Source organism: Papio anubis, chromosome 1 (genome assembly GCF_008728515.1).
Source record: "Papio anubis isolate 15944 chromosome 1, Panubis1.0, whole genome shotgun sequence".
NCBI lineage: Eukaryota > Metazoa > Chordata > Mammalia > Primates > Cercopithecidae > Papio > Papio anubis.
The window spans coordinates 127,028,556-127,055,419 of record NC_044976.1 but is presented as its reverse complement, the minus strand read 5'-3'; the positions used below and the strand labels follow the sequence as shown (position 1 = coordinate 127,055,419).

The window sequence follows — 26,864 nt, the reverse complement described above, 5'->3', positions numbered from 1 at the left end:
ATCGTGCTCTCTCTGCCTAACTTGTCTGGTCGTTCTTGCGTAGAGGGCGGGACTCAGGATGTCAATTGGTCTGTTTTTGTGCCGATCAATGAGATGGGTGCGGTGATTGGTGACTACCTTGAGAGTAGCGAGTTGAGGTGTAAGCCCTGAGGAGGCAGCGTTTTCTGGGTTTCCGTCTGGTTCTCTCTCTCCAGAAGATTCTGCCGGTTCCCCCAGCTCTGGGTACCCGGCTCTGCATCGCGCCGCCATGATGGGCCATCGTCCCGTACTCGTGCTCAGTGAGTTCTGGGGATACCAGGAAAGGGACTCCCTTTTCACCCTTCTGTGTCCATGGTTTTCTGTGTTGCCTCAGCTCCGTCCCGCCCTGACCCGGCCCCTGAGCCTTCCAGTCATCATCTTCATTTTGGAAGCCCGGTGTCCCGCTTTCCTTTCTTCCCTTAAGCTATTCGCTTCTCTTCACAAACTCAAACTGACCTTTTTCTCGCCGAGCCTCTTTTCTTGACGTGTGCTCGTCTTGGGAAGCTCTTCCCACTCCGCGTTCTGTCCCTCAGTCCCCACGCTTCCCCCGCCGCTGCACCCTTTCTAGCCTGATTGTCGCTATATAGCTGCATGAATAATGTTTTTTGTTTTTCAGTTAGGTCTAGCTTTATATCCTTGGCCCATCCCTTAGTAGCGGTCATTTAAATGTTTCAATCTGTGTTACGGAGTTAATAGTATTTCCTAGTAGAATTGTGAGAATTAAATGAGATAAGTGGGCAGACTGCTTGAAGAGGGTCTGGTGAATAGGTAATATCCTTGGTCACTTTACGTTACATTTATTTTCAGTAACAGTCACTTGAACAGCAACCCCTGTTCCAGAAGTAACCGTACTTGCTTCACTGATCATAGATGTAATCGTTCCCTCCGTGCCCCCGGCGTTGTAATCTTTCCCACTCACCAATTGGGTTTTCCCAGATTTCTCGACTGGTCATCTTTTCCCTTTGGAAGATCCCTTATTTTTTTTCTTTCTATTTTTTGAGACAGAGTCTCGCGGTGTCACCCAGGCTGGGGTGCAGTGGCGCGATCTCTGTTCGCTGCATCCTCTGCCTCCCAGGTTCAAGCATTTCTCCTGCCTCAGCCTCCCGAGTAAGCTGCGAGTACAGGCGCGCGCCACCACGCCAGACTAATTTTTGTGTTTTTGGTAGAACTGGAGTTTCACCATGTGGGCCAGGCTGGTCTCCAACTCCTGAGCTCAGGTGATCCGCCCACCTCAGCCTCCCAAAGTGCTGGGATTACAGACGTGAGCCACCGCGCCTGATCCCTTATTTCTTCTAATGAGCACCACCTCCATTGTCTTCCTTTGATATGTTTCCATTCTGTGTGTAACTTTTGTACCTCATCTGCAGAGCCTGACTAGCCATCTCTCCTCCCTTACCGTCTTCTGTATACTGAATGCGTTTCAAAGTTTTTATTCATTATCTCTGTGCCTGGGAAATAACTTTTAAGGAAAAAAATAAAATAAAACTTAACGCTATTTTGGGGAAAAAAAAACAGGTTGGGCGCAGTGGCTCACGCCTGTAATCCCAGCACTTTGGGAGGCCGAGGCGGGCGGATCACAAGGTCAGGAGATTGAGACCATCTTGGCTAACTCAGTGAAACCCCGTCTCTACTAAAAAATACAAAAAATTAGCCGGGCGTGGTGGCGGGCGCCTGTAGTCCCAGCTACTCAGGAGGCTGAGGCAGGAGAATGGCGTGAACCCCGGAGGCGGAGCTTGCAGTGAACCGAGATCGCGCCACTGCACTCCAGCCTGGGCGACAGAGCGAGACTCCATCTCAAAAACAAACAAACAAAAAACCTTGTTTCTGATGGATTGTAGGTCCATGCGGGTTTTTGGTTACAGCTCCCTGAGATAGATGTAAATCCTAAGCATTGTGGGTGTTTTGGTTTGATGGGACTGGATTGAAAGATTAACAGACTTAAATTGTAAGGGAATGTAATTTAGAGGGAGGAAGGAAATAAACATTATGTTGGTTTGGTTGTAACCACTGGCTTGTCTCCACTGGGATGACCTGGGGGTGAGTGGTGTATTTGCAAAGCTCCTTTCAGATCTGCATTAATCTCTGGCATTAGTTGACTGTGACCAATTAGGCTCCCAGTTAAAGTATGTAGTCAGTTCTTAGTGGTGGTAAATGGGTTACTGAGGCCTTCTTATTACATCCAGTTATGAGGTGACTATATAATTTATCTTGCATACTGTTGAGTGTGTTCTAAACAGTATACTGTGGGGGCACTATCACTAATTATGTTGGACCTGTTAGAGTATGATCCCCCTATCCAAGCAGAAAATGTGAATCCCCAAACTCTTTCCCTGCTTACATAAAGCAATGAATGGTCATTTCTTAGGGTCACCAGCCCTTTGAGATAAATAGCTGTGGATCCTTTTTCTGGGGAAAAAAAAATAAATTGCAGTATCTCTCATTTTCTCACATAATCTCAGGGAGTTCACTATCCCATTAAGGCCCATTCATGGATCTCAGGTTATGAATCCTTGCTGTAAATATATGAATATTTGGTTAGAAGATAAGTATTAACCAAGATTGCAAAGTTATTTCTTAATATATCAAGGGTTGAAATACAGAAGGAAGTAAACAGCCATAGGGACATATGTTTACAGTTTTTTGAGATATGGTTGACATATAATAAACTGCACTTATTTAAAGTGTAGAGTTTGATCAGCTTTGCTCTGTGGATACACCGTGAAACCTGCATTCTTATTTTTCAAAGACTGGGAAATAAATAGCTTGGGTACGATGGGGCAGTCCTGGGCTGTTAACTGTTGTGTTTTTGTCTATTTTAGGCCAGAACACAAAGCGTGAATCTGGAAGAAAAGTTCAATCTGGAAACATCAATGCTGCCAAGGTCACAAATCTTTTAAGTGTTTATGGTAGTTTGTCTCCAGCTATCTTCCCTGGTATTTGGTCATAGCCGTGTGTCCTGTGCATCTAGACTTTATAGAGTGAGCAAATAGACAGAGGAAAAGTTGACCTCTTCTTTCAGAACATTTTCCTGATGATAGTGGGGGAAAGGAAGCCCTCCCCTTCCAAGTTAGGACTGATAATTTTCTCATATTGTGCATTATTCTGTTGCTGTATATTGTTTTATAGTATTCTATTTGTGTTTGTCTCCCATACTAAACTGAGTTACTTGAACAGAAGTACTTTATTAATTCCATTTTGTATTCCTAGTGCCCACCGTAGATCTTGAATAGATATTCGGTAAATGTCTTTTGAATGAAATAGTGAAGTAGCCTTATATCTGATTTAGGATGGTGTAGAGGCCACTGTCATGAAAAGAAATACTAAGACGTGGACTTCTAGTAATAAGGACTGCTGGGAAACAGAAGCTCTGGGAGCCATTTCCCCCTTACTCTTGTGAAAAGTCATTTCTGTATCCATCCTGAAAGCATTCCCAAGGGGAGAAAAACAACAGAGCTAGCCACATGCTATATCTTTTTTTTTTTTTTTTCTTTAGACGGAGTCTCGCTCTGTCGCCCAGGCTGGAGTGCAGTGGCTGGATCTCAGCTCACTGCAAGCTCCGCCTCCTGGGTTCACGCCATTCTCCTGCCTCAGCCTCCCGAGTAGCTGGGACTACAGGCGCCCGCCACCTCGCCCGGCTAGTTTTTTGTATTTTTTAGTAGAGACGGGGTTTCACCGGGTTAGCCAGGATGGTCTCGATCTCCTGACCTCGTGATCCGCCCGTCTCGGCCTCCCAAAGTGCTGGGATTACAGGCTTGAGCCACCGTGCCCGGCCGCCACATGCTATATCTAAAGTGGCATGCTGTGTCTAAAGTGATTGCTAACCATGCTTTAGGGGTGTCATTAAAAACACTGACTCTGGCTGGGCGCAGTGGCTCATGCCTGTAATCCTAACACTTTGGGAGGCCAAAGTGGGTGGATCACTTGGGCCCAGGAGTTTGAGACCAACTTGAACAACATAGTGAGACCCCATATCTAAAAATAAAATGAAATTAAAATAAAATAAAACACTGGCTCTGTGGGTTGTTCATACCCCTTTCCCCTATTACTCCAGCATTCTCACACTGTCCTCTGATTTGTGCTTGCATGTTTTATGTTCCCTTTCCATTAGACTATTGCAGATATCATCCGCACGTGTTTGGGACCCAAGTCCATGATGAAGGTAGGCTTATCTCTTCCTAAAACTCTTAGACTACAATTTTTTTCTTCCTGTTATCTAGGACACTTTAAATATACCTTTTGCTTTCATCTTAGATGCTTTTGGACCCAATGGGAGGCATTGTGATGACCAACGATGGCAATGCTATTCTTCGAGAGGTGTGTTTTGTTTTTGTTTTTGTTTTTTTCTTTTTTTCTTTCTGACGGTTCTATAAACATAAGGGACCTATTAAGATACAGGCTCTGATTAGTTTTTTTAGGGCTGCTATAACAGATTACCAGAAACTGGTTGGCTTCAACATTTTTATTAACAACAAATTTATTATCTTATAGAATGAAGCTAGAAGTCTGAAATAAAGGCGTCAGCAGGGCCATGCTCCTTCTGAAGTCTCGGGAAGATCCCTACTTTTCTTCTCGCTTCTGATGGTTGCTGGCTTTCCTTGGCATGAACTTGGTTTCTGCCTCAGTCTTCATGTTATTCCCCTTGTGTGTCTTTTACATAAGGACACTGGTGATTGGACTTGGAGCCTGCCCTAATTCAGAATGACCATATCTAACTTGGTTACATCTGCAAAAACCCTATTTTAAAATAAAGTAAAATTCACAACTTCTGGGAGTTATGACTTCAATATATCTTTTTTTTTTTTCTTTTTTGAGGCAGTCTCCTGCGCCAGGCTGAGGAGTGCAGTGGTGTGATCTTGGCTCCACTGCAGCCTCCGCCCTCATGGGTTCAAGCAATTCTCTGCAAGCCTCCTGGTAGCTGGAATTACAGGCACATGCCACCACCCCCGGCTAATTTTTATACTTTTAGTTGAGACAGGGTTTCGCCACGTTAGCCAGGTGGTCTCGAACTCCTGACCTCGGGTGATCCACCTGTCTCCGCCTCCCAAAGTGCTGGGATTACAGGTGTGAGCCACCGTGCCTGGCTGGCTTCAACATATCTTATTGAAGAACACAATTCAACCACAGTGGTGCCTCCAGTAGATAAGCTAAAAGATATTGGTCTGTCCTCTGGAAACTTTAATAGTTGAGTTCATGTAATACATTTTTTCACAAAAAGAATTTGGAAAGTGCTTTACTTAAGCTATTTGGGGTGCCATTTTTAATCTTTCAAGATATGGTAAAACATTAAAGGGAAAGTAAGTACGTATAGAAGCAAGAAGCCCAAGAGTTAGGGCCAAGCTTCATGAGTTAAGAAGTCTTTGAATAGTGTGAATTCATTAGTGATCTACCTTTTTAGATTCAAGTCCAGCATCCAGCAGCCAAGTCCATGATTGAAATTAGCCGGACCCAGGATGAAGAGGTTGGAGATGGGACCACATCAGTAATTATTCTTGGTAAGAGGAGAATAGGAGATTGATAAGAAAAATTAGAAATAACACCCGCGTCATATTTTAAGAAGGAAATTATGTTACCAATCCACTAATTACAAATATTTAAATAACTTATTGGTTATTTTCTATGTATTCTCTCCAATTGAGTATAAAACATTTATATGAGCCGGGCGCGGTGGCTCAAGCCTGTAATCCCAGCACTTTGGGAGGCTGAGACGGGCGGATCACTAGGTCAGGAGATCGAGACCATCCTGGCTAACACGGTGAAACCCCGTCTCTACTAAAAAATACAAAAAACTAGCCGGGTAAGGTGGCGGGCGCCTGTGGTCCCAGTTTCTCAATCTCGAGGCTGGAGGAGGCAGGAGAAAGGCGTAAACCCGGGAGGCGGAGCTCTGCAGGAGCCTGAGATCCAGCCTCAGACTCCAGCCTGGGGTGGAGCAGGAGCAGACTCAGTCTCCAAAAAAAAAAAAAAAAATTTATATGGAGTAGGTGGAGCTTTTGGGTGCAAATCTACGATAAAAGTAATAGTTAATTTTTATTCACTGTGAAACTAGCTGGGCGAGGTGGCGGGCGCCTGTAGTCCCAGCTACACGGAAGGCTGAGGCAGGAGAATGGCGTAAACCTGGGAGGCGGAGCTTGCAGTGAGCTGAGATCTGGCCACTGCACTCCAGCCCGGGCAACAGAGCAAAGACTCCATCTCAAAAAAAAAAAAAAATGTGTGTGTATATATATATATATATATAGAATTCAAATACTGGAGCACAAACTAATGAATAACATATTATGTACATTTCTAAAAGCTTATTTTACCTGCCAATAAGCAGGTAGTACAAGCAATTTGTGCAAAAGGCTTTTGACAAAAAGAATATTTACAATACTCTCTTTACACTTTTTCTAGAAACAGGCTTTTTTGTGTGTGCATTTATATCTATGTATGTGTTATTTTGTGTGTGTCTATTAGAAAGTAAAGACAAATTTATTCATTTTGAGACAGAGTCTCACTCTGTCACCCAGACTGGGGTGCCTGGGCACAGCCTCCACTCACTGCAACCTCTGCCTCCCAGATTCAAGCAATTCTTATGCCTCAACCTCCCAACTAACTGGGATTACAGACACCCGCCAACACACCTGGCTAATATTTGTATTTTTGGTAGAGACAGTTTCACCATGTTGTCCAGGCTGGTCTCAAAACTCCTGGCCTCAAGCAATATGCCTGCCTCGGCTTCCCCAAAGTCCTGGGTAAAGACAAATTTTAAAAGAAGATGTTTTACCAATAATCCCTCATCCAGCGGGTGAATTGTATACATTTTCTTTTTTTTTTTTTTTTTTTTTTTTTTTTTGAGATGGAGTCTCACTCTGTCACCTAGGCTGGAGTGCAATGTCACGATCTTGGCACTGCAGCCTCCACCTCCCTGGTTCATGCGATTCTCCTGCCTCAGCCTCCCAAGTAGCTGGGAATACAGGCACTTGCCATCATGCCCGGCTAATTTTTGTATTTTTAGTAGAGACAGGGTTTCACCATGTTGGCCAGGCTGGTCACAAACTCCTGACCTCAGGTAATCCATCTGCCTTGGCCTCCCAAAGTGCTAGGATTACAGACGTCAGCCACCACACCCAGCCTTAATTGTGCACATTTTTAAATTTTAACTTTTTCTTTTTTTGAAACAGAATCTTGCTCTATTGCCCAGGCTGGAGTGCAGTAGTGTGATCACGGCTCACTGCAGCCTTGACCTTCTAGGCTCAATGAGCTTCCCAACCCAGCTTCCCAAGTAGCTACAGGCACATGCCACCATACCTGGCTAATTGAATTTTTTTTGTAGAGACAGGGTTTTGCTATGTTGCTCAGGCTGGTCTAAAAACTTCAGGGCTCAAGTGATCCACTCACCCTAGCCTCCCAAAGTGCTGGGATTACAGGTGTGAGCCACCGCATCCAACCCTGAATATTCTTTCAAATGTAAGTTTTTGTGTGTTTTGTTTTTAGTTCCAGCAGTTTGACTAGATCCTAAGGTATTAAGGTACTAATAAACAAGTCAGTTTTTCTTTTGTGCATTTTTCTTTATTTTATTGCCTTTAGGGAAATTTTTTTTTAGAAAGATCAAGAGAAGGCCAGGTGCAGTAGCTCACGCCTGTAATCCCAGCACTTTGGGAGACTGAGGCAGACAGATCACCTGGTTCGAGACCAGCCTGGCCAACCAACATAGTAAAACCCATCTCTACTAAAAGTACAAAAGTTACCTGGGTGTGGTGGTGCATGCCTGTAATCCCAGCTACTTGGGAGGCTAAGGCGGGAAAATCGCTTGAACCTGGGAGGCAGAGGTTGCAGTGTGCAGAGACTGCGCCACCGCACTCCGGCCAGGGTGACAGAGCGAGACTCCTCAAAAAAAAACCAAAAAGATCAAGAGAGTAAGTAAGCCCTGGAATCATTCTTTCATCATTTTATTTGTTGAGACAGGGTCTCACTCTGTCACCCAGTGCAGTGGTGCAGTCAAGGCTCATTGCACTGTCAACCTCCCAAGCTCAAGTGGTTCTCTTAACTTCAGCCTCCTGAGTAGCTGGGACTGCAGACTCGTACAGCCACACTAAGCTAAATTTTAATTTTTTTTGTAAAGACAGGGTCTCACTATGTTGCCCAGGCTGATCTTGAATTTCTGGGATTATAGGTATAAGCCACCATGCCCAGCCTGGTCTTTTAAAAAATGGACAGCAAGGATGTTTTCTGTATGAATTGCCCTGTCTTACACAAAGTGTAAAATATGGAATAGTATGAATGGCCAAATGTCATATCTTTTGGGAGAGTCTGATTTACGAGAGTATTTTTTGGGCCGGGCGCGGTGGCTCAAGCCTGTAATCCCAGCACTTTGGGAGGCCGAGAGACACCATGAACACCTGGCTAATATTTGTATTTTTGGTAGAACAGTTTCACCGCCTTTGGTCCAGGCTGGTCTCTCAAACTCCTGGCTCAAACAATATGCCTGCCTACGGCTTCCCCAAGTCCTGGGTAAAGACAAATTTTAAAAGAAGATGTTTTGCCAGTAATCCCACTTATCCAGCGGGTGAATTGTATACATTTTCTTTTTTTTTTTTTTGAGATGGAGTCTCACTCTGTCACCCTAGGCTGGAGTGCAATGTCCGCGATCTTGGCACTGCAGCCTCCACCTCCCTGGTTCATGCGATTCTCCTGCCTCAGCCTCCCAAAGTAGCAGAATACAGGCACTTGCCATCATGCCCAGCTAATTTTTACTGTGCGTAGAGACAGGGTTTCACCATGTTGTAGGCTGGTCACAAACTCTGACCTCAGGTAATCCATCTGCGGCCTCCCAAAGTGCTAGGATTACAGGCGTCAGCCACCACACCAGCCTTAATTGTGCACATTTTAAATTTTTAACTTTTTCTTTTTTGAAACAGAATCTTGCTCCTATTGCCCAGGCTGGAGTGCAGTGGTGTGATCACACGGCTCACTGCAGCCTTGACCTTCCTAGGCTCAATGAGCTTCCCAACCCAGCTTCCCAAGTAGCTACAGGCACATGCCACCATACCTGGCTAGTGAATTTTTTGTAGAGGGGCAGGGTTTTGCTATGTTGCTCAGGCTGGTCCTAAAACTTCCAGGGCTCAAGTGATCCACTCACCCTAGCCTCCCCAAAGTGCTGGGATTACAGGTGTGAGCCACGCATCCAACCCTGAATATTCTTTCAAATGTAAGTTTTTGTGTGTTTGTTTTAGTTCCAGCAGTTTGACCCCTAGATCCTAAGGTATTGGTACTAATAAACAAGTCAGTTTTTTCTTTAGCATTTTCTTTATTTTGTGCCTTTAGGAAGTACTTTGAAAGATCAAAGAGGAGAAGGCCAGGTGCAGTAGCTCAAGCCTGTAATCCCAGCACTTTGGGGAGACCAAGGCAGACAGATCACCTGGTTCGGGGAGACCAGCCTGGCCAACCAACATAGTAAAAACCCATCTCTACTAAAAGTACAAAGTTACCTGGGTGTGGTGGTGCATGCCTGTAATCCCAGCTACTTCAGGAGGCTAAAGAAGCGGGAAAAATCAGCAGACCATTTCAGAGCAGAGGTTGCGTGTGCAGAGACTGCGCCACTCCGTCCAGGGTGACAGGCCGAGACTCCTCAAAACCCAAAAGATCAAGAGAGTAAGTAAGCCCTGGAATCATTCTTTTCATCATTTTTGTATTTGTTGAGACAGGGGTCTCACTCTGTCACCCAGTGCAGTGGTGCAGTCAAGGCTCATTGCACTGTCAGCCTCCCAAGCTCAAGTGGTTCTCTTAACTTCAACCTCCTGAGTAGCTGGGACCTTGAGACTTCATTACGAAGCCACACTAAGCTAGAATTTTAATTTTTTTTGTAGAACAGGTCTCGCACTGTATTTGCCCAGGCTGATCTTGAATTTCTGGGATTATAGGTATAGCCACCATGCCCAGCCTGGTCTTTTTTTAAAAATGGACAGCAAGGATGTTTTTCTGTATGAATTGCCCTGTCTTACACAAAGTGTAAAATATGGAATAGTATGAATGGCCAAATGTCATATCTTTTTAGAGTCTGATTTAGGAGGAGGTATTTTTTTGGGCAGGCCTTGGTGGCTCAAGCCTGAAATCCAGCACTTTGGGAGGCCGAGGCAGGCGGGATCACAAGGTCAGGAGGTCAGAGACCATCCTGGCTAACACGGCCGAAACCCGTCTCTACTAAAACACAAGTGGCGGCCGAGGAAATGGCGGCCTGTGGTCCCAGCTGCAGGAGGCTGAGGCAGGAGAATAAGCGGGAACCGAGGCGGGCTGCAGTGAGCTGAATCTATTGCACTCCAGCCTGGGCGACAGACCAAGACTCCGTCCCATAGGAAGAGTCTGATTTACGAGAGTATTTTTTGGAAGAATAATGAAGTTACTTGCCTTGTTATTCAGATACTTTTAAATATTACTATGGTGCTTATATCTTTTTCAGCAGGGGAAATGCTATCTGTAGCTGAGCACTTCCTGGAGCAGCAGATGCACCCAACAGTGGTGATCAGTGCTTACCGCAAGGCATTGGATGATATGATCAGCACCCTAAAGAAAATCAGGTATCTTGGGGGCAAGAAATAGGTAGTATCAAATATGAGGGGCCTGGCCAGAATTGGTGGCTCATGCCTGTCATCCCAGCACTTTGGGAGGCCTACGTGGGCGGATCATGAGGTCAGGAGATCGAAACCTTTCTGGCCAACATGGTGAAACCTTATCTGTACTAAAAATACAAAAAATTAGTTGGGCATGGTGGCACATGTCTGTAGTCCCAGCTACTCGGGAGGCTGAGGCAGGAGAATCTCCAGAACCCAGGAGTCAGAGGTTGCAGTGAGCCAAGATCTCTCCATTGCACTCCAGCCTAGGCAATAATAGTGAAACTCCGTCTCAGAAGAAAAAAAAAAGCATATATTACCTCTAGCTTCAGGGAATTTTAGTTAAGGTTTAACATCGTGTGGAGTCATGTAGAGCAGGTCTTGAATAAACATTTTTGTTTAAAAAGTAAAACTTGGCAGGGCCCGGTGGCTCGTGCCTGTCTGTAATCCCAGCACTTTGGCCAAGGTGGGCGGATCACGAGGTCAGGAGTTAGAGACCAACCTGGCCAACATGGTGAAACTTCGTCTCTACTAAAAGTGGAGAAAATTAGCTGGACATAGTGGTAGGCGCCTGTAATCCCAGCTACTCAGGAGGCTAAGGCAGGAGAATTGCTTGGACCCAGGAGGTTGTAGTGAGCTGAGATTGTGCCACTGCACTCCAGCCCAGGCGACAGAGTGAGACTGTCTCAAGAAAATAAAAAGTAAGACCTGGACTGGGCGCGGTGGCTCACGCCTGTAATCTTAGCACTTTGGGAGACCAAGGTGGGTGGATCACCTGAGGTCAGGATTTCGAGACCAGCCTGGCCAACATGGTGAAACCTCATTTCTACTAAAAATGCAAAAATTAGCCAGGCGTGGTTGCATGCGCCTGTAATCCCAGCTACTCAGGAGGCTGAAGCAGGAGAATCACTTGAACCCGGAAGGCGGAGGTTGTGGTGAGCCAAGATCACGCCATTGCACTCCAGCCTGGGCAAACAGCAAAACTCTGTCTCAAAAAAAAATAAAAATCTATAATGTATTCTTTTTTCCATGCCTGACTGGAAATAGTTTGTTTTTTTCTTTTCTTTATTTAAATGTTCTACTCATATGGTTGAGTCACTAGATGCATAAGTATTTAGTAATTTGGTGAGGTTTATATTATACTGTCTGCTCTTTTTTTTTTTTTTCCTAAGATGGAGTTTTTGCTCTTGTTACCTAGTCTGGAGTGCAATGGCGCGATCTCGGCTCACCACAACTTCCGCCTCCCGGGTTCAAGCAATTCTCCTGTCTCAGCCTCTTAAGTAGCTGGGATTACAGGCATGTGCCTCCACGTCCAGCTAATTTTGTATTTCTGGTAGAGACGGGGTTTCTCCATGCTGGTCAGGCTGGTCTCGAACTCCCGACCTCAGGTGATCCACCTGTCTTGACCTCCCAAAGTGCTGGGATTACAGGCGTGAGCCACCGCGCCCAGCCATATACTGCCTGCTCTTAAACAAGTTGTATACTAATATCTTTGTCTGGCACACTTAAGGAATGAAGTGTTTAATTATTTTTATGCAGTAAGCTCTGTGAGAATGTAGAGGTACCTAGAGATTTTATTGTGTGGAGCTGCACCCTTAGAAAGCTTTTTTTTTTTTTTGAGATGGAGTTTCACTCTTGTTGCCCAGGCCGGAATGCAGTGGCTGGATCTTGGCTCACCTCAACTTCTGCCGTCTGGCTTCAAGCAATTTTCCTGCCTCAGCCTCTTGAGTAGCTGGGATTATAGGCATGTGCCACTAGGCCTGGCTAGTGTTGCAATTTTAGTAGAGATGGGGTTTTTCTCCAAGTTGGTCAGGCTGGTCTCAAACTCCTGACCTCAGGTGATCCGCCCACTGCCTGCCTTGGCCTCCCAAAGTGCTGGGATTACAGGCATGAGCCACCGTGCCTGGCCCAAAATATATATTTTTTAATCAAGTAATAACTGCCTACCTAGAACACTTTAGTCTTATGTAAAAACATTTTTTGGGGGGGCAGTGGGGGGTCTTGCTCTGTTGCCCAGGCTGGAGTGCAGTGGCACGATGTTGGCTCACTGCAACCTCTGCCTCCTGGGTTCAAGCAGTTCTCCTGTCTCAGCCTCCCAAGTAGCTGGGACTACAGGCGCATACCACCATACGTAGCTAATTTTGGTATTTTTAGTAGAGATGGGGTTTCACCATATTTGTCAGTCTGGTCTCAAACTCCTGACCTCAGGTGATCCACCCACCTCGGCCTCCCCAAAAATTTATTTTTTAGAGATATGGTCTCACTCTGTTGCCTAAGCTGGAGTGCAGTGGTGCAATCACAGCTTACTGCAGCCTCCGGCTCCTGGCCTTAAACAGTCCTGCCCCAGCCTCCCAAGTAGCTAGGACTACAGATGTGTCCATCACGCCCTGCTAATTTTTTTAATTTTTCATAGAGATAAGGTTTACTATGTTGCCCAGGTTGATTTTGAACTCCTGGCCTCAAGCTCTCCTCAGTCTTCCAAAGTGTTGAGATTATAGGTGTGAAGCATGGCACCCAGCCCCCTTTATCTTAGATACTACTTTTGGAGTCATTGCTTCTTCCCAAAAGTCCATAATTCAACCATTTAATAATTGGTATATTATGTGCCTTTCACTGTTAAAAGAGGAATTTGGTTTATTTTGGTGTTGTTTTTTTTTTTTTGAGACGGAATCTCTGTCGCCCAGGCTGTAGTGCAGTAACACGATCTCAGGTCACTGTAACCTCTGCCTCCAGAGTAACTGGGACAACAGGCACAGGCCACCACTCCTGGCTAATTTTTGTTTTGTTTTGTTTTTTGTTTTTTTTTTTGTTTTGTTTTGTTTTGTTTTGTTTTTGAGACTGAGTCTGGCTCTGTCGCCCAGGCTGGAGTGCGGTGGCCGGATCTCAGCTCACTGCAAGCTCCGCCTCCTGGGTTCACGCCATTCTCCTGCCTCAGCCTCCCGAGTAGCTGGGACCACAGGCGCCCGCCACTTCGCCCGGCTAGTTTTTTGTATTTTTTAGTAGAGACGGGGTTTCACCTTGTTAGCCAGGATGGTCTCGATCTCCTGACCTCGTGATCCGCCCGTCTCGGCCTCCCAAAGTGCTGGGATTACAGGCTTGAGCCACCGCGCCCGGCAGTTTTTGTATTTTTAATAGAGCTGGGGTTTCACCATATTGGCCAGACTGGTCTCGAATTCCTGACCTCAAGTGATCTGCCTGCCTTGGCCTCCCAGAGTGCTGAGATTACAAGTGTGAGCCACCGTGCACGGCCAAAAAAGATACTTTAGCATTATGTGAAAGTATCTTGTGAGGAGAGACTGAAATTAATATAAAAATGGAAAATACATGAAATGTGTTTACAGTAACATAAAAACACAAAGATGACCAGTTGGTGGTCATCTTTGACCACTGTGGCACACCATGAGTTAAAAAATAAAATTTGCTGTTCAAAATGAATGATTGATGAAACTCTTAAAGTTGGCTAGTTACAGGATAGAGTTTCATAGAAAAAAAGTGTCTTGATCTGAGTTGTAAAAGTTGAAAAGTTTACTTGGTTGAAGCAGAAGATAAGGAACAAATTATTTTACTATAATCTTTGTATGTAAGTGTAAAGGGTTGCTCAGGGAATTAAGGCACCTTCTACAGATGAGTTGTAATCTTGCTGAAAGGCAGAGGAATGGACAAAGGTTACCTCCTAATGTCCTTTTTGTTTCCTCCAAAAGAACAAGTCCCCGTGTTCTGCCTCTTGGTCCATTATTATAGTCACTGCGGTATAGATGAGGCACATCTCTACATATCTAACATGCCTTCTTCACATATCGTATGGTTTTCTTTTCTCTAGTATCCCAGTCGACATCAATGACAGTGATATGATGCTGAACATCATCAACAGCTCCATTACTACCAAAGCCATCAGTCGATGGTCATCTTTGGCTTGCAACATTGCCCTGGATGCTGTCAAGACGGTACAGTTTGAGGAGAATGGTCGGAAAGAGATTGACATAAAAAAATACGCAAAAGTGGAAAAGGTAAACTTTCACAGTGTATACATTGGGTCAAATTATATCTTAGCATGAGTCATCTCACTTGTGAGGAAATAGTTTGTTTTTAGTGTTGTTTTGTTTTTGAGACAGAGTCTCACCCTGTTGCCCAGGCTGGAGTACAGTGGCACAGTCATAGCCCACTGCAGCCTCAAACTCCTGGCCTCAAGCAAATCCACTGATTTTCTAGGACTACAGGCACATGCCACTGTGCCCAGCTATTTTTTTTTTTTTTTTCTTTTTGTGGAGATGAGGGTCTCATGTTGCCCAGGCTGGTCTTGAACTCCTGGCCTCAGGTGATCCTCCCACCTCAGGCTCCCAAAGTGCTGGGATTACAGGCATAAGCCATCGCACCCTACTTGAATGAAATAGTTTTAAATCAGGGCTAGGTATGTTTGTTTGTTTGATATGGAGTCTTGCTCTGTCGCCCAGAGGCTAGAATGCAGTGGTGCAATCTCAGCTCACTGTAGCCTCCACCTCCCGGGTTCAAGTGATTCTCCTGCCTCAGCCTTTAAAATAGCTGGGATTACAGATGCCCGCCACCACACCCGGCTAATTTCTTTCTGTATTTTAAGCAGAGACGGGGTTTCACTGTGTTAGCCAAGATGGTCTTGAACTCCTGACCTGAGGTGATCCGCCCACGTTGGCCTCTCAAAGTGCTGGGATTACAGGGTGACCCACTGCACCTGGCCAGAACAGCACTTTAATTAGAACTGAAGAATTACCATGCTGTGGCTCACGCCTGTAATCCCAGCACTTTGGGAGACTGAGGTGGGTGGATCATGCGGTTGGGAGATCGAGACCATCCTGGCTAACACAGTGAAACCCCATCTCTACTAAAAAAAAAAAAAAAAAAAAAAAATGGCTGTAAAAAATCAGCCAGACGGGTAGTGGGAGCCTGTGTCCCAGCTACCTCGAGGCTGGGAGGCGGAGAATGGCTACGTGAACCTGGGAGGCTGGAGCTTGCAGTGAGCTGAGTCAAGCCCACTGCATCTCTAGCCTAGCAATGACCTGTCTCAAAAAAAAACGGGTTAACCATACTTGCTGCCTGGAAACAAAAACCTAAAGAGGCTACCATCCTGAAATAATTTTGTTGTTACCTTCACTGCTATCCCTACACAAGGTTTATAAGGACAAGGGACAGGCTTATTAGTGTCTCCATGTTTGTGTATTTGCATACATCAGTCATTTGATCAGGATATAAGCTTAACAAGGGCTCTATTATATAGTACTATTATAATGGTAAGCCCCAGAAAGCTTTCTCTCCTCTACTAAGTTTCATTAAGATCAAAAAGTTTAGTAGTATAGCTTGTAGCCAGTAGATGGAGCCCCAAGCCTAAAATTCTCTGGCAGCTTTTTTTTTTTTTTTTTTTTTTTAATTGGAGAGACCTAAGCCCTTATTTAAATAGCAGTTGGGTCTCAATGTGTTGCCCAGGCTGGTCTCGAACTCCCAGCCTCGAGGGATCCTCCTGCCTGAGCCTCTTGAGTAGCTGGGATTTTAGGTGTGAGCCATTGTGCCTGATTCATAAGCCCCTCTAAGTCTTTTGTCAAGTCATTGAATTTCTGTGGGTCTCAGCTGACCTTCAAGTTGAGTGTCATGGTCTAAAATTGGTGTATTTCCTAGTGGGGAAAAAAGGTGATTCCAACCATATTTTTGAACTTCATCAAAGAAAGGAACTTTAGAAACCTGAAACAGTGGCTATTTAGGAAAGATGAACATCTGGGAAGGAAATTAAGAAATTGTCTCTTGATTGTGGATTATAAAGTGCAGTTGTCTTTTGTTCAGATACCTGGGGGCATCATTGAAGACTCCTGTGTCTTGCGTGGAGTCATGATTAACAAGGATGTGACCCATCCACGCATGCGGCGCTATATCAAGAACCCACGCATTGTGCTTTTGGATTCTTCTCTGGAATACAAAAAAGGAGAAAGCCAGGTAAGGTTCTTGGCCTTGTTCCTTAAAGTAGATGCAAGAATCTAACTACAAATATGAACAACAGAAATAAAAGGTATGTTTACTGCATGCCTTCTGGGTGCATAGTGTACACTGACTCTTAGAACAGTCCTTTAGTTGGTATTGATTCCATTTTATAGATGAGGGATCTGAAGCTCAGACAAGTTAGGTTAATTGCTCAAGGAATACAGCTGGTATTGGCCAAAATCAAGATTTGAACCTGGTCGTGTTTGGCTTGTTTTATACTATCATGTGACCTTTCCTAATGTACCAGGGGAACATAAGGTAGGAGTTAATTCAGCTTTGAAGTACTAAAGGAGAATTTCAGCTGGATGCAGTGGCTCACACTTATGATCCTAGCACTTTGGGAGGCTAAGGTGGGTGGATGGCTTGAGCCCAAGAGTTCAAGACCAGCCTAGGCAACATGGCGAATACTGTCTTTATTTAAAAAAATTAACTGGGTGTGGTGGCACATGCCTGTAGTCCCCACCACTAAGGAGGCTGAAGCAAGAGGATTGCTTGAACCCAGAAGGTCAAGGGTGCAGGGAGCTGTTATCACACCACTGAACTCCAGCCTGAGCAACAGTAAGACCTGTCTCAAAAAAAAAAAAAAAAAATCTAGGGTGCAGGAGGCTCACAAGGCTCCATCACATTTGGAAAGAACAAGAATCAGTTAGTGGAAAGAATTAAGGCCTGGAATTTTCATGCACATTGCCAGGACAGATGTAGGATTGGACTGGGTGGTCAGAGACCTTAGAAAGGCCAGACTCAACACTAATTGCTGTGTGACTTTCAGTTCTGGTTGGTTTATAATGATATAACTAGAGTTAAATTGGCTTACAGAGGTATTGAGGTCATGGCTTTAACATAATTCTGAGTCTGAGATACGTGGGAGACGTGGGTGGAGGGAGTATAGTAGGACCCTTAGAGCTTCACCAGTCCGGGGATTTTAAAATCGTGTCTTTCCTTTACCACACAGACTGACATTGAGATTACACGAGAGGAAGACTTCACCCGAATTCTCCAAATGGAAGAAGAGTACATCCAGCAGCTCTGTGAGGACATTATCCAACTGAAACCCGATGTGGTCATCACCGAAAAGGGCATCTCAGGTGGGACTTGTTAATTTTTCCAGCCTACCTTTGAGGTAGATGAGGGTGGGTGATTTGTTTTTTCCCCTCATGTTTGGCAGAGGCGTAATAGCATGATGGTTAGAGTACTTTGATTATAAAACCAGTTCAGAACCCAGTTTGACATCTGTACTCTTGGATTTGTAGATTTAGCTCAGCACTATCTCATGCGGGCCAATATCACAGCCATCCGCAGAGTCCGGAAGACAGACAATAATCGCATCGCTAGGTGAGTAGGCCAGGTAAAAATAAGACTTTTCTTCCCGTGTGTTTCCTTTTTGTAGTTGTATAACATAGTCATCATTACCTGAAAAGGTTTAATAAAGGATACAGTAACAGGTGGAAATAACCTTGGCTTAGCTGCCTGCCCTCTTCAGAAGTCCTCTAGTCCAACGGTTATTTACTGCATGAGTCTCATCTGTGCTGCCCCTAACCATTAGTGAGCAGCTTGTGCTTAGACATCTGTAATTGCTACCTTGGTGGGTGTCCATTACATTTCTAAATAACTGCCTATCGAAGAGGTTTTTTTTTAATGTCATTATGATGATTTTTGAATGAACATTTCCAGAATAGCCTGTTTTAAGTGGCCTGGATTATAGCAGAACCATCAGTTTCCTCAACTACATCCTTAGCTGCTGTTTATGCAACTCTAGATTGCATTCACTACTTTTGCACTGATGTCTGTGCTCAGAGACCATTCTTTTTAATAGACGAGGTCTTGTTGTATTAGCTAGGCCTGTCTCAAACTCCTGGGCTCAAGCAGTCATCCTGTTATTAGCCTTCCCAGTACCTGGAACTATTGGCATGCACCACCATGCCCAGCAAAGTTCATTCGTTTTTAATACTAATTTATTGAGAAGCTGACAAGTATACCCCAACGTAATATATTACAGATCCAAATCATATTTTATACTTTTATACCCCAAAGGGTATTAACATGCATACACATAGTTGGCTTCACATGCCCATGAGTTGGAGGGAGTGACAAATAAGCAATTAGTCCTATATTCATTAAACTTGGGTCAGACGTATGCAGTCATCCCTTGATATCCACGGGGCATTGGTTCTGGGATCCCCCCTTGAATACTAAAGTTTGTGGATGCTTAATCCTTATATAAAATGGCATGGTATTTGTGTATAACCTATACGCATCCTTCTTTACACTTTAAATCACCTTTAGATTGCTTATAATGCCTAACATAATGTAAATGCTATATAAATAGTTGCTATACTGTATTGTCTTTAAAATTTATATTATTTTTGCCGTTGTATTATTGTCCGTCCCCCCACCCCACCCCCCTGCCATATTATCGATGCTTGGTTGGTGGAATCTGGATGCGGGACCTGCGGATATAGAGGGCCGACTATACTTACATGCTTATTCGCCTTCCTCCTTGCTTGACGTTTGCATCTTTGGTACAGTCCTATTATTGGCCTGGAGACTCAACTGGGCCGTACAGGATGGGTTATATCTAGAAATTACCATTATATAGTATAGACATGTTAATTTTTTCTTTTTTGCACATTCTAATTCTCTAGTTGAAATATGTACATGTTAGATATGCATGAGAACTAATTTGTCCAAATTTTAGTAACCACATAGTGTATTTTTAATTCAACCATATCTGGTTATAGTAGTGATGACTAGTTGCCTTAGGTGTACAGTTGACAACTTGGGGGTTAGGGGAATCAGCCCCTAAGGAGTTGAAAATCCATGTATAATTTTTTAACTCTCCCACTCCTAATAGCTGACTGTTGACCTGAACCGTTACCAATAACACAATTAACTCACATATTTTGTACATCATATGTGTTATATACTGTATTCGCTTCAATAAAGTAAGCTAGAGAAAATAAAATGTTATTTTTTTATTACAGGCTCATGCCTATAATCCCAGCACTTCGGGAGGCCAAGGCAGGTGGATCACCTGAGGTCAGGAGTCCGAGACCAACCTGACCAACATGGTGAAACCCCATCTCTAATAATAATACAAAAATTAGCTGAGTGTGGTGATGCATGCCTGTAATCCCAGCTACTCAGGAGGCTGAGGCAGGAGAATCGCTTGAACCAAGGAGGCGGAGGTTGCAGTGAGCCAAGATGGTACCATTGCACTCCAGCCAGGGTGACAAGAGTGAAACACCGTCTCCAAAAAAAGAAAATCATAAGGAAGAGATAACACATTTACTATGCCTTAAGTGGAAGTAGATCATCATAAAGGTCATCATCATCATCATGTTGAATAGGCTGAAAGAATAGGGGCTGGTCTTTCTGTCTTGGGTGTCAGAGGCAGAAGAGTGGTGGAAGGGGAGGCAGGATGGGCAGGAGGCACACTCGGTGTAGCTCAATGAAAATACATCGTAATTTGTCTGACTTTTGCTTTTTCATTTCTCTAAAAATATTTCTGTATAGTACCGGTTGCTCTTCCACTGTTTCAGTTTCAGTGCCTCTATCATAGAAGGGTCCATATTGTAAAAGAAGTCAAAAGCAGTCTTGAATAATCAGAAGCCTTCTGCCAGATTGTCTAATGTCAGTTTGTTTTTTGGCACTGCTTCTTCTACGTCCTCTTCCTCATCGTCTGGCACTGGTTTGGAAGCAGTCGTGTCCATCAAGTCTTCTTCTATTTGGTTGTTTTTGTTTTTGAGACGGAGTTTCGCTCTGTCGCCCACGCTGGAGTGCAATGGCACAATCTCAGCTCACCACAACCTCTTGCCTCCCAGATTCAAACGATTCTCCTGCCTCAGCCTCCCGAGTAGCTAGGATTACAGGCATGAGCCACCATGCCCAGCTAATTTTGTATTTTTAGTAGAAACGGGGTTTCTCCATGTTGGTCAGGCTGGTCTCGAACTCCCGACGTCAGGTGATCTGCCCGCCTCAGCCTCCCAAAGTGCTGGGATTACAGGTGTGAGCCACTGCACCTGGCTTGTCATCTTCTGTTAATTCCTCTGGTGTATTGTCTGTTAGCTCTTTAATTTCTCCAAGATTCATATCTTGAAACCCTTCACCACCACCACACCAATTTTTTTAGCCACATCCAGTCTCTTTCATGATTTCCTTGATTGGCTCTGTCATAAATCCTACAAAGTCATGTACAACATCTGGACACAGTTTCTTCCTGCAGAAATCTTCTGTTTTGGGCTTGATGGCTTTCATAAGGCTTTTTCTATAACAACTGGTATCTTCAGTAGTGTAATCCTTTCATATTTTCATCATATTCTCTTTGTTGGGGCTCTCTTTCATAATGTTGACTTTATTTTTTATTTTTTATTTTTTTGAGACAGAGTCTTGTTCTGTCACCAGGCCGGAGTGCAGTGGTGTGATCTTGGCTCACTGTAACCTCTGCCTCCTGGGTTCAAGCAATTCTCCTGCCTCAGCCTCTGGAGTAGCTGAGACTACAGGTGCACACCACCATGCCCAGCTAATTTTTGTATTTTTAGTAGAGATGGGTTTTCACCATGTTGGCCAGGATGGTCTCGATCTCTTGACCTCGTGATCTGCCCACCTGAGCCTCCCAAAGTGCTGGGATTACAGGCATGAGCCACCATGCCAGCCAAGAGTTCTTTACATGAAGTACCATGTGTAATAAGCCTTACAGGTCTTTCTCTGACTGTCTGGTCTAGAGTATTTGAATGTCTTCAGTGTTGAACTTATGTGGCTCTGGGTATCCATGGGCATTGCCCAATATCAGAAGCACTTTCAAAAGTAGTCCCTTTGTGGAAAAGTACTTCCTGACTTAAAGGACAAAGCATCGATGGAAGCAATCCAGAAAAAGTGTTCTTACTGTCCAGGCCTGGTTGTACAACCACAAGACATAAACTTGACCCTCCAAGGGACAGGCTAACTTCTTTGCACAAAATCCTGGTGCTCCCTTCTCTTTCTTACTAATAAATGTCATTTGTGGCATAATCTTCCTGATTAGGTCACTTTCATATACATTAAAAATGTATTTAGGCAGATACCATTTCTCCTCAATGATTTCTTTTTTTTGAGACAGAGTCTCACAGTCACCCCGGCTGGAGTTCAGTGGCGCGATCTCGCTTACCACAACTTCTGCTTCCTAGGTTCAAGCGATTCTCCTGCCACAGCCTCCCAAGTAGCTGGGAGTACAGGCGTGTGCCACAACACCTGGCTAATTTTTTCTTGTATTTTTAGTAGAAACAAGTTTCACCAGGCTGGTCTCGAACTCCTGACCTCAAGCGATCCTCCCGCCTTGCTTGACCTTCCAAAGTGTTGGAATTACAGGCATGAGCCACCAAGCCCCTGGGAACATATCTGCTGTTTCTTGGTCAGCAGAAGCTATTTCCTGTTATCTTGACATTTTAAAAACCAAACAAACCTCTTTCTAAAATTATCAAACCATCCTTTGCTGGCATTAAATCAGCTTTAGATCTTTGACCTTCCTTTTTTGATGAGGTGTCATAATGATTTCATGTTTTCTCAAATCATATTAGCATATATAGGTATGCTGTTCTTACCTACATAAAAGCTGCATTTTCAATGAGATTAATAGGTATATTTCTCAAAAAGCACAGGGTTTTCACAGCTGCTGGCATAACTGCAATGCTGCTGTAACTGCAGTGACAGCTTCAGTGGTTTTTTTTGTTTGTTTTTTGGGGGTTTTTTTTTTTTTTTTTTTTTTTTTTAAAGATAGGGTCCCACCCTGTTATCTAGGTTGGAGTGCAATGGCATGGTCACAGCTCACTGCATCCTTGGTATCATGTTTTCAAGGGATCCCCCACCTCACCCTCCTGAGTAGCTGCAGCTACAGGTATGCATCACTATGCCCAGCTAGTTTTTTATTTTTTGTAGAGACAGTCTTGTTACGTTACCCAGGCTGGTCTCAAATTTCTGGGCTCAAGCAGTCCTCCTGCCCGGCCTCCCAAAGTACTGGGATTACAAGTGTGAGCCGCTGTGCCTGTCCCTGTGGAAATCTTTTTCACCGGACAGGCAAGACCTCTTAAGTGATGTTTCCAGCAATCCACTTTTGCCCTTATCCCTAACTACAGACCTTAGAGACTAGGGAAATGGGTAAAAGTATCTGAAATCATCTGATTCTCCCCACCTTTTCCATCCAATAGAGCCTGTGGGGCCCGGATAGTCAGCCGACCAGAGGAACTGAGAGAAGATGATGTTGGAACAGGAGCAGGCCTCTTGGAAATCAAGAAAATTGGAGATGAATACTTTACATTCATCACTGAGTGCAAAGACCCCAAGGCCTGCACCATTCTCCTCCGGGGGGCTAGCAAAGAGATTCTTTCGGTGAGTCAGCCTTGGATGTATGACCAGGTGAAATAGATCACTGGACTTCTTGAGAGTTTCCCAAAGGGCCTGAAATAATTCTGTGGTCCATTTATAGCTATTTAATTTGGACTTATAGCCACAAATTCCTTTTCTGCTTCCTTTTTTAAATTAAATAATTTAAAATTTTTAAAATTGTAATAAGCATAAAATTTACCATCTTAATCATTTTAATTGTACAGTTCAGTAATGTTAAGTATATTCACGTTCTTGTGCAAGAGATCTCCAGAACTTTTTCATCTTGCAAAACTGAGACTTTGTACCCCTTGAACAAGATATCTCATTTCCTCCTCCCTGGCAACAACTGCTTTCTTATTTTTTATGTTGAAGTTATAAATATTTTTTTTTTTTTCCTCGTTGAGGCTAAGTAACTTTCCTAAAGGCACATAGCTAGTAAGTGGGAGAGTTTGTACAACACCATGCAACCTCCTAAAAGATACAGCTAGGAAGGGATGGAATAGGTTTTGGCTCTTATCTAGCAAGATACATGCTGTTTATTTCCAGATAACTAGCAGGGGATGAGATAGGTTATTGCTCTAATCTAGCATAATGGATAAAGACCTAACTTTATGGTTGGGTGATACCCCCAAACCCTTTGCAGTTACCACTCCCTGCCACCCTATATTATAGTCATGAGTTACATATTCTCAGATAAATAATCTGCCCTGCCCAGCAGGGGTTCCAAGTACCTTTCCTAGTTGCCCTTCTTGGTGGTTTACTAACTTTGGCAGTTAGGAAGTCCTTTTGGTGCCTCTGATTTTTTTTTATGAGTCATCAAGCTTTGGCTTCATACTGTCTGTTTGCTTCTCCAAGGAAGTAGAACGCAACCTCCAGGATGCCATGCAAGTGTGTCGCAATGTTCTCCTGGACCCTCAGCTGGTGCCAGGGGGTGGGGCCTCCGAGATGGCTGTGGCCCATGCCTTGACAGAAAAATCCAAGGCCATGACTGGTGTGGAACAATGGCCATACAGGGCTGTTGCCCAGGCCCTAGAGGTCATCCCTCGTACCCTGATCCAGAACTGTGGGGCCAGCACCATCCGTCTACTTACCTCTCTTCGGGTGAGTTCCTCTCCAAGCTTTTCTCTTGATGGAGCAGGGAAAGCTGTGTTTGCCCTGAGGGGAAGGTTCATATCTGGCTATCCAAATTCTCTTTATAGTTTATTCCTTGAAATCTTTCTCTCCTTTTAGTCTTTGACTTGTTTGCTGTCATTGCCATTTTTCCCTATCCCTTCCATACCAGTCCATTATTTTTTACTTCATTTTTTACCTGATGTTTCCTGTTAACGATTATTTTCCCCTTTACTTCTTGCTTCAATTGCAGGCCAAGCACACCCAGGAGAACTGTGAGACCTGGGGTGTAAATGGTGAGACAGGTACTTTGGTAGACATGAAGGAACTGGGCATATGGGAGCCATTGGCTGTGAAGCTGCAGACTTACAAGACAGCAGTGGAGGTAAGGCACCCTAAGATATGTACATGCTGTTTAAATTTTTTTTTTCTTTTTTTTTTTTTTTTTTTTTTTGAGACGCAGCCTCACTCTGTCGCCCAGGCTGGAGTGCAATGGTGTAATCTCAGCTCACTGCAATCTCTGCCTCCCGGGTTCAAGCGATTCTTGTGCCTCAGCCTCCCAAGTAGCTGGGGCTACAGGCATGCACCACCACTGCCAGCTAATTTTTATATTTTTTAGTAGAGATAGGGTTTCACTATGTTACCCAGGCTGTCTCAAACTCCTGACCTCAGGTGATCTGCCCACCTTGGCCTCCCAAAGTGCTGGGGTTACAGGCATGAGCCACCATGCCCAGCCTGGTCTAGTCTTGAAGGGAGGCGTATAGAAGGCAGAATATTCCTCTAAGGTATTATACCTAAGATAATCCCTAATTATCTTTAGCTCATACTAAAAGCAAGATAACATAGCACAAGCTGTATTACTTGCTTAGGGAGAACTGCAATTGTTTTTCCTTTTTTTTTTTTTTGAAATGGAGTCTTGCTCTGTTGCCCAGGCTGGAGTGCAGTGGCATGGTCTTGGCTCACTGCAGCCTCCACCTCCCGGGTTCAAGCGAATCTCCTGTGTCAGCCTCCCAAGTAGCTGGAATTACAGGTGCCTGCCACCACGCCCGGCTAATTTTTTCTATTTTTAGTAGAGACAGCGTTTCTTTTTTTTTTTTTTTTTTTTCGCTCTGTCGCCCAGGCTGGGGTGCAGTGGCCGGATCTCAGCTCACTGCAAGCTCCGCCTTCCGGGTTTACGCCATTCTCCTGCCTCAGCCTCCCGAGTAGCTGGGACTACAGGCGCCCGCCACCTCACCCGGCTAGTTTTTTTTTTTTGCACTTTTTAGTAGAGACGGGGTTTCACCATGTTAGCCAGGATGGTCTCGATCTCCTGACCTCGTGATCCGCCCGTCTCGGCCTCCCAAAGTGCTGGGATTACAGGCTTGAGCCACCGCGCCCGGCCAAGACAGGGTTTCACCATGTTGACCAGGCTGGTCTCGAACTCCTGACCTTGTGATCCGCCTGCCTTGGCCTCCCAAAGTGCTGGGATTACAGGTGTGTGTCACCGCGCCTGGCTGAGAACTGCATTTTACATTCAGGACTGAAAAGGTGGGACATGGTGGCTCACGCCTGTAATCACAGCACTTTGGGAGGCTGAAGTAGGTGGATCACATGAGGTCAGGAGTTCAAGACCAGCCTAACCAACATGGAGAAACCCCATCTCTACTAAAAATACAAAATTAGCTGGGCATGGTGGTGTGAGCCTGTAATCCCAAATACTTGGGAGGCTGAGGTAGTAGAATCGCTTGAACCCAGGAGGCGGAGGTTGCAGTGAGCTGAGATCATGCCACTGCACTTTAGCCTGGGTGGCAAGAGGGAAACTGCATCTCAAAAAAGAATAAAAGACTGAAAAGGTAGATGTCAGACAAAATGGCAGTTCTGTAGTAGGATCTAGGTGATAGATCTAAAGGAAAGAAAAGTGTCCTTTCCTTCTCTGCTGACCTCTTTGCATCTGTGGTTTTTCTTCTAGACGGCAGTTCTGCTACTGCGAATTGATGACATCGTCTCAGGCCACAAAAAGAAAGGCGATGACCAGAGCCGGCAAGGCGGGGCTCCTGATGCTGGCCAGGAGTGAGCACTAGGCAAGGCTACTTCAGTGCACAGAACCAGCAGAGTCTCCCCTTTTCCTGAGCCAGAGTGCCAGGAACACTGTGGACGTCTTTGTTCAGAAAGGATCAGGTTGGGGGGCAGCCCCCAGTCCCTTTCTGTCCCAGCTCAGTTTTCCAAAAGACACTGACATGTAATTCTTCTCTATTGTAAGGTTTCCATTTAGTTTGCTTCCGATGATTAAATCTAAGTCATTTGAGAAAGTTGTTATGTGTTTTTCAACCTTGGGCCATCTCTCTTATCTTCTGGCAAATAGGAGGAGGCAGAAAACCTTACTGGGGAGGGAAGGGAGACCTGGAATAAGGGCATTCAGACTCTTTTGCCTTCTTGAGGGAGTATTCTTCAGATTTCTCAGTAAATTTTGGTTGGAAAGACCCTTTTGGAGTTCAAAGGATAATACTGTAAAGCTTACGAAGCACCATTTTGCATTCACCACCCAAAGAATGAGCAACCTGTCTAAAGCATGGGTGTTCCCCATATGTGGTTGTATGTAGAGCAACACCCAGTACCTCCTAGGGCTCTGGTATATAACATATAACATATAAAGGACATATAACATCTTTTTTTTTTTTGTATAGTTTTCAGAATTCTCCCCTTACCTGGAGTTATTTTTCTCTGCCTTCTTCCAATGTTCCTTACGATTCCAGTCTTCATTTTGGCTTTCTGGCCTATTCTCATGCCAGTATCCTGTCACAGTCAGACCTCTCTGCC

At 44.5% G+C, this 26,864-nt stretch overlaps 1 protein-coding gene across 1 annotated transcript; it reads left to right on the top strand.

The window, feature by feature from the left end:
• Window positions 1–16: 16 nt before the first annotated feature.
• On the top strand, window positions 17–26,355 carry CCT3 (chaperonin containing TCP1 subunit 3). The gene is made up of 14 exons (XM_009183521.4): window positions 17–278; window positions 2,838–2,899; window positions 4,127–4,177; window positions 4,270–4,332; window positions 5,414–5,510; window positions 10,451–10,568; window positions 14,422–14,608; window positions 16,407–16,556; window positions 17,554–17,686; window positions 17,852–17,933; window positions 22,781–22,961; window positions 23,814–24,059; window positions 24,322–24,453; window positions 26,017–26,355. The coding sequence occupies exons 1-14, from the start codon at window positions 248–250 to the stop codon at window positions 26,119–26,121; spliced, it is 1,638 nt and encodes a 545-aa protein (XP_009181785.1). The 5' UTR covers window positions 17–247; the 3' UTR covers window positions 26,122–26,355.
• Window positions 26,356–26,864: the final 509 nt, after the last annotated feature.

Bases quoted from the DNA above. Each gene is read 5' to 3' on its own strand.
- CCT3 (XM_009183521.4), top strand. From the start codon at position 248: ATGATGGGCCATCGTCCCGTACTCGTGCTCA. The intron at 5,511-10,450 runs GTAAGAGGAGAA...TATCTTTTTCAG, and splicing joins CACATCAGTAATTATTCTTG to CAGGGGAAATGCTATCTGTA. The intron at 16,557-17,553 runs GTAAGGTTCTTG...TTTACCACACAG, and splicing joins ACAAAAAAGGAGAAAGCCAG to ACTGACATTGAGATTACACG.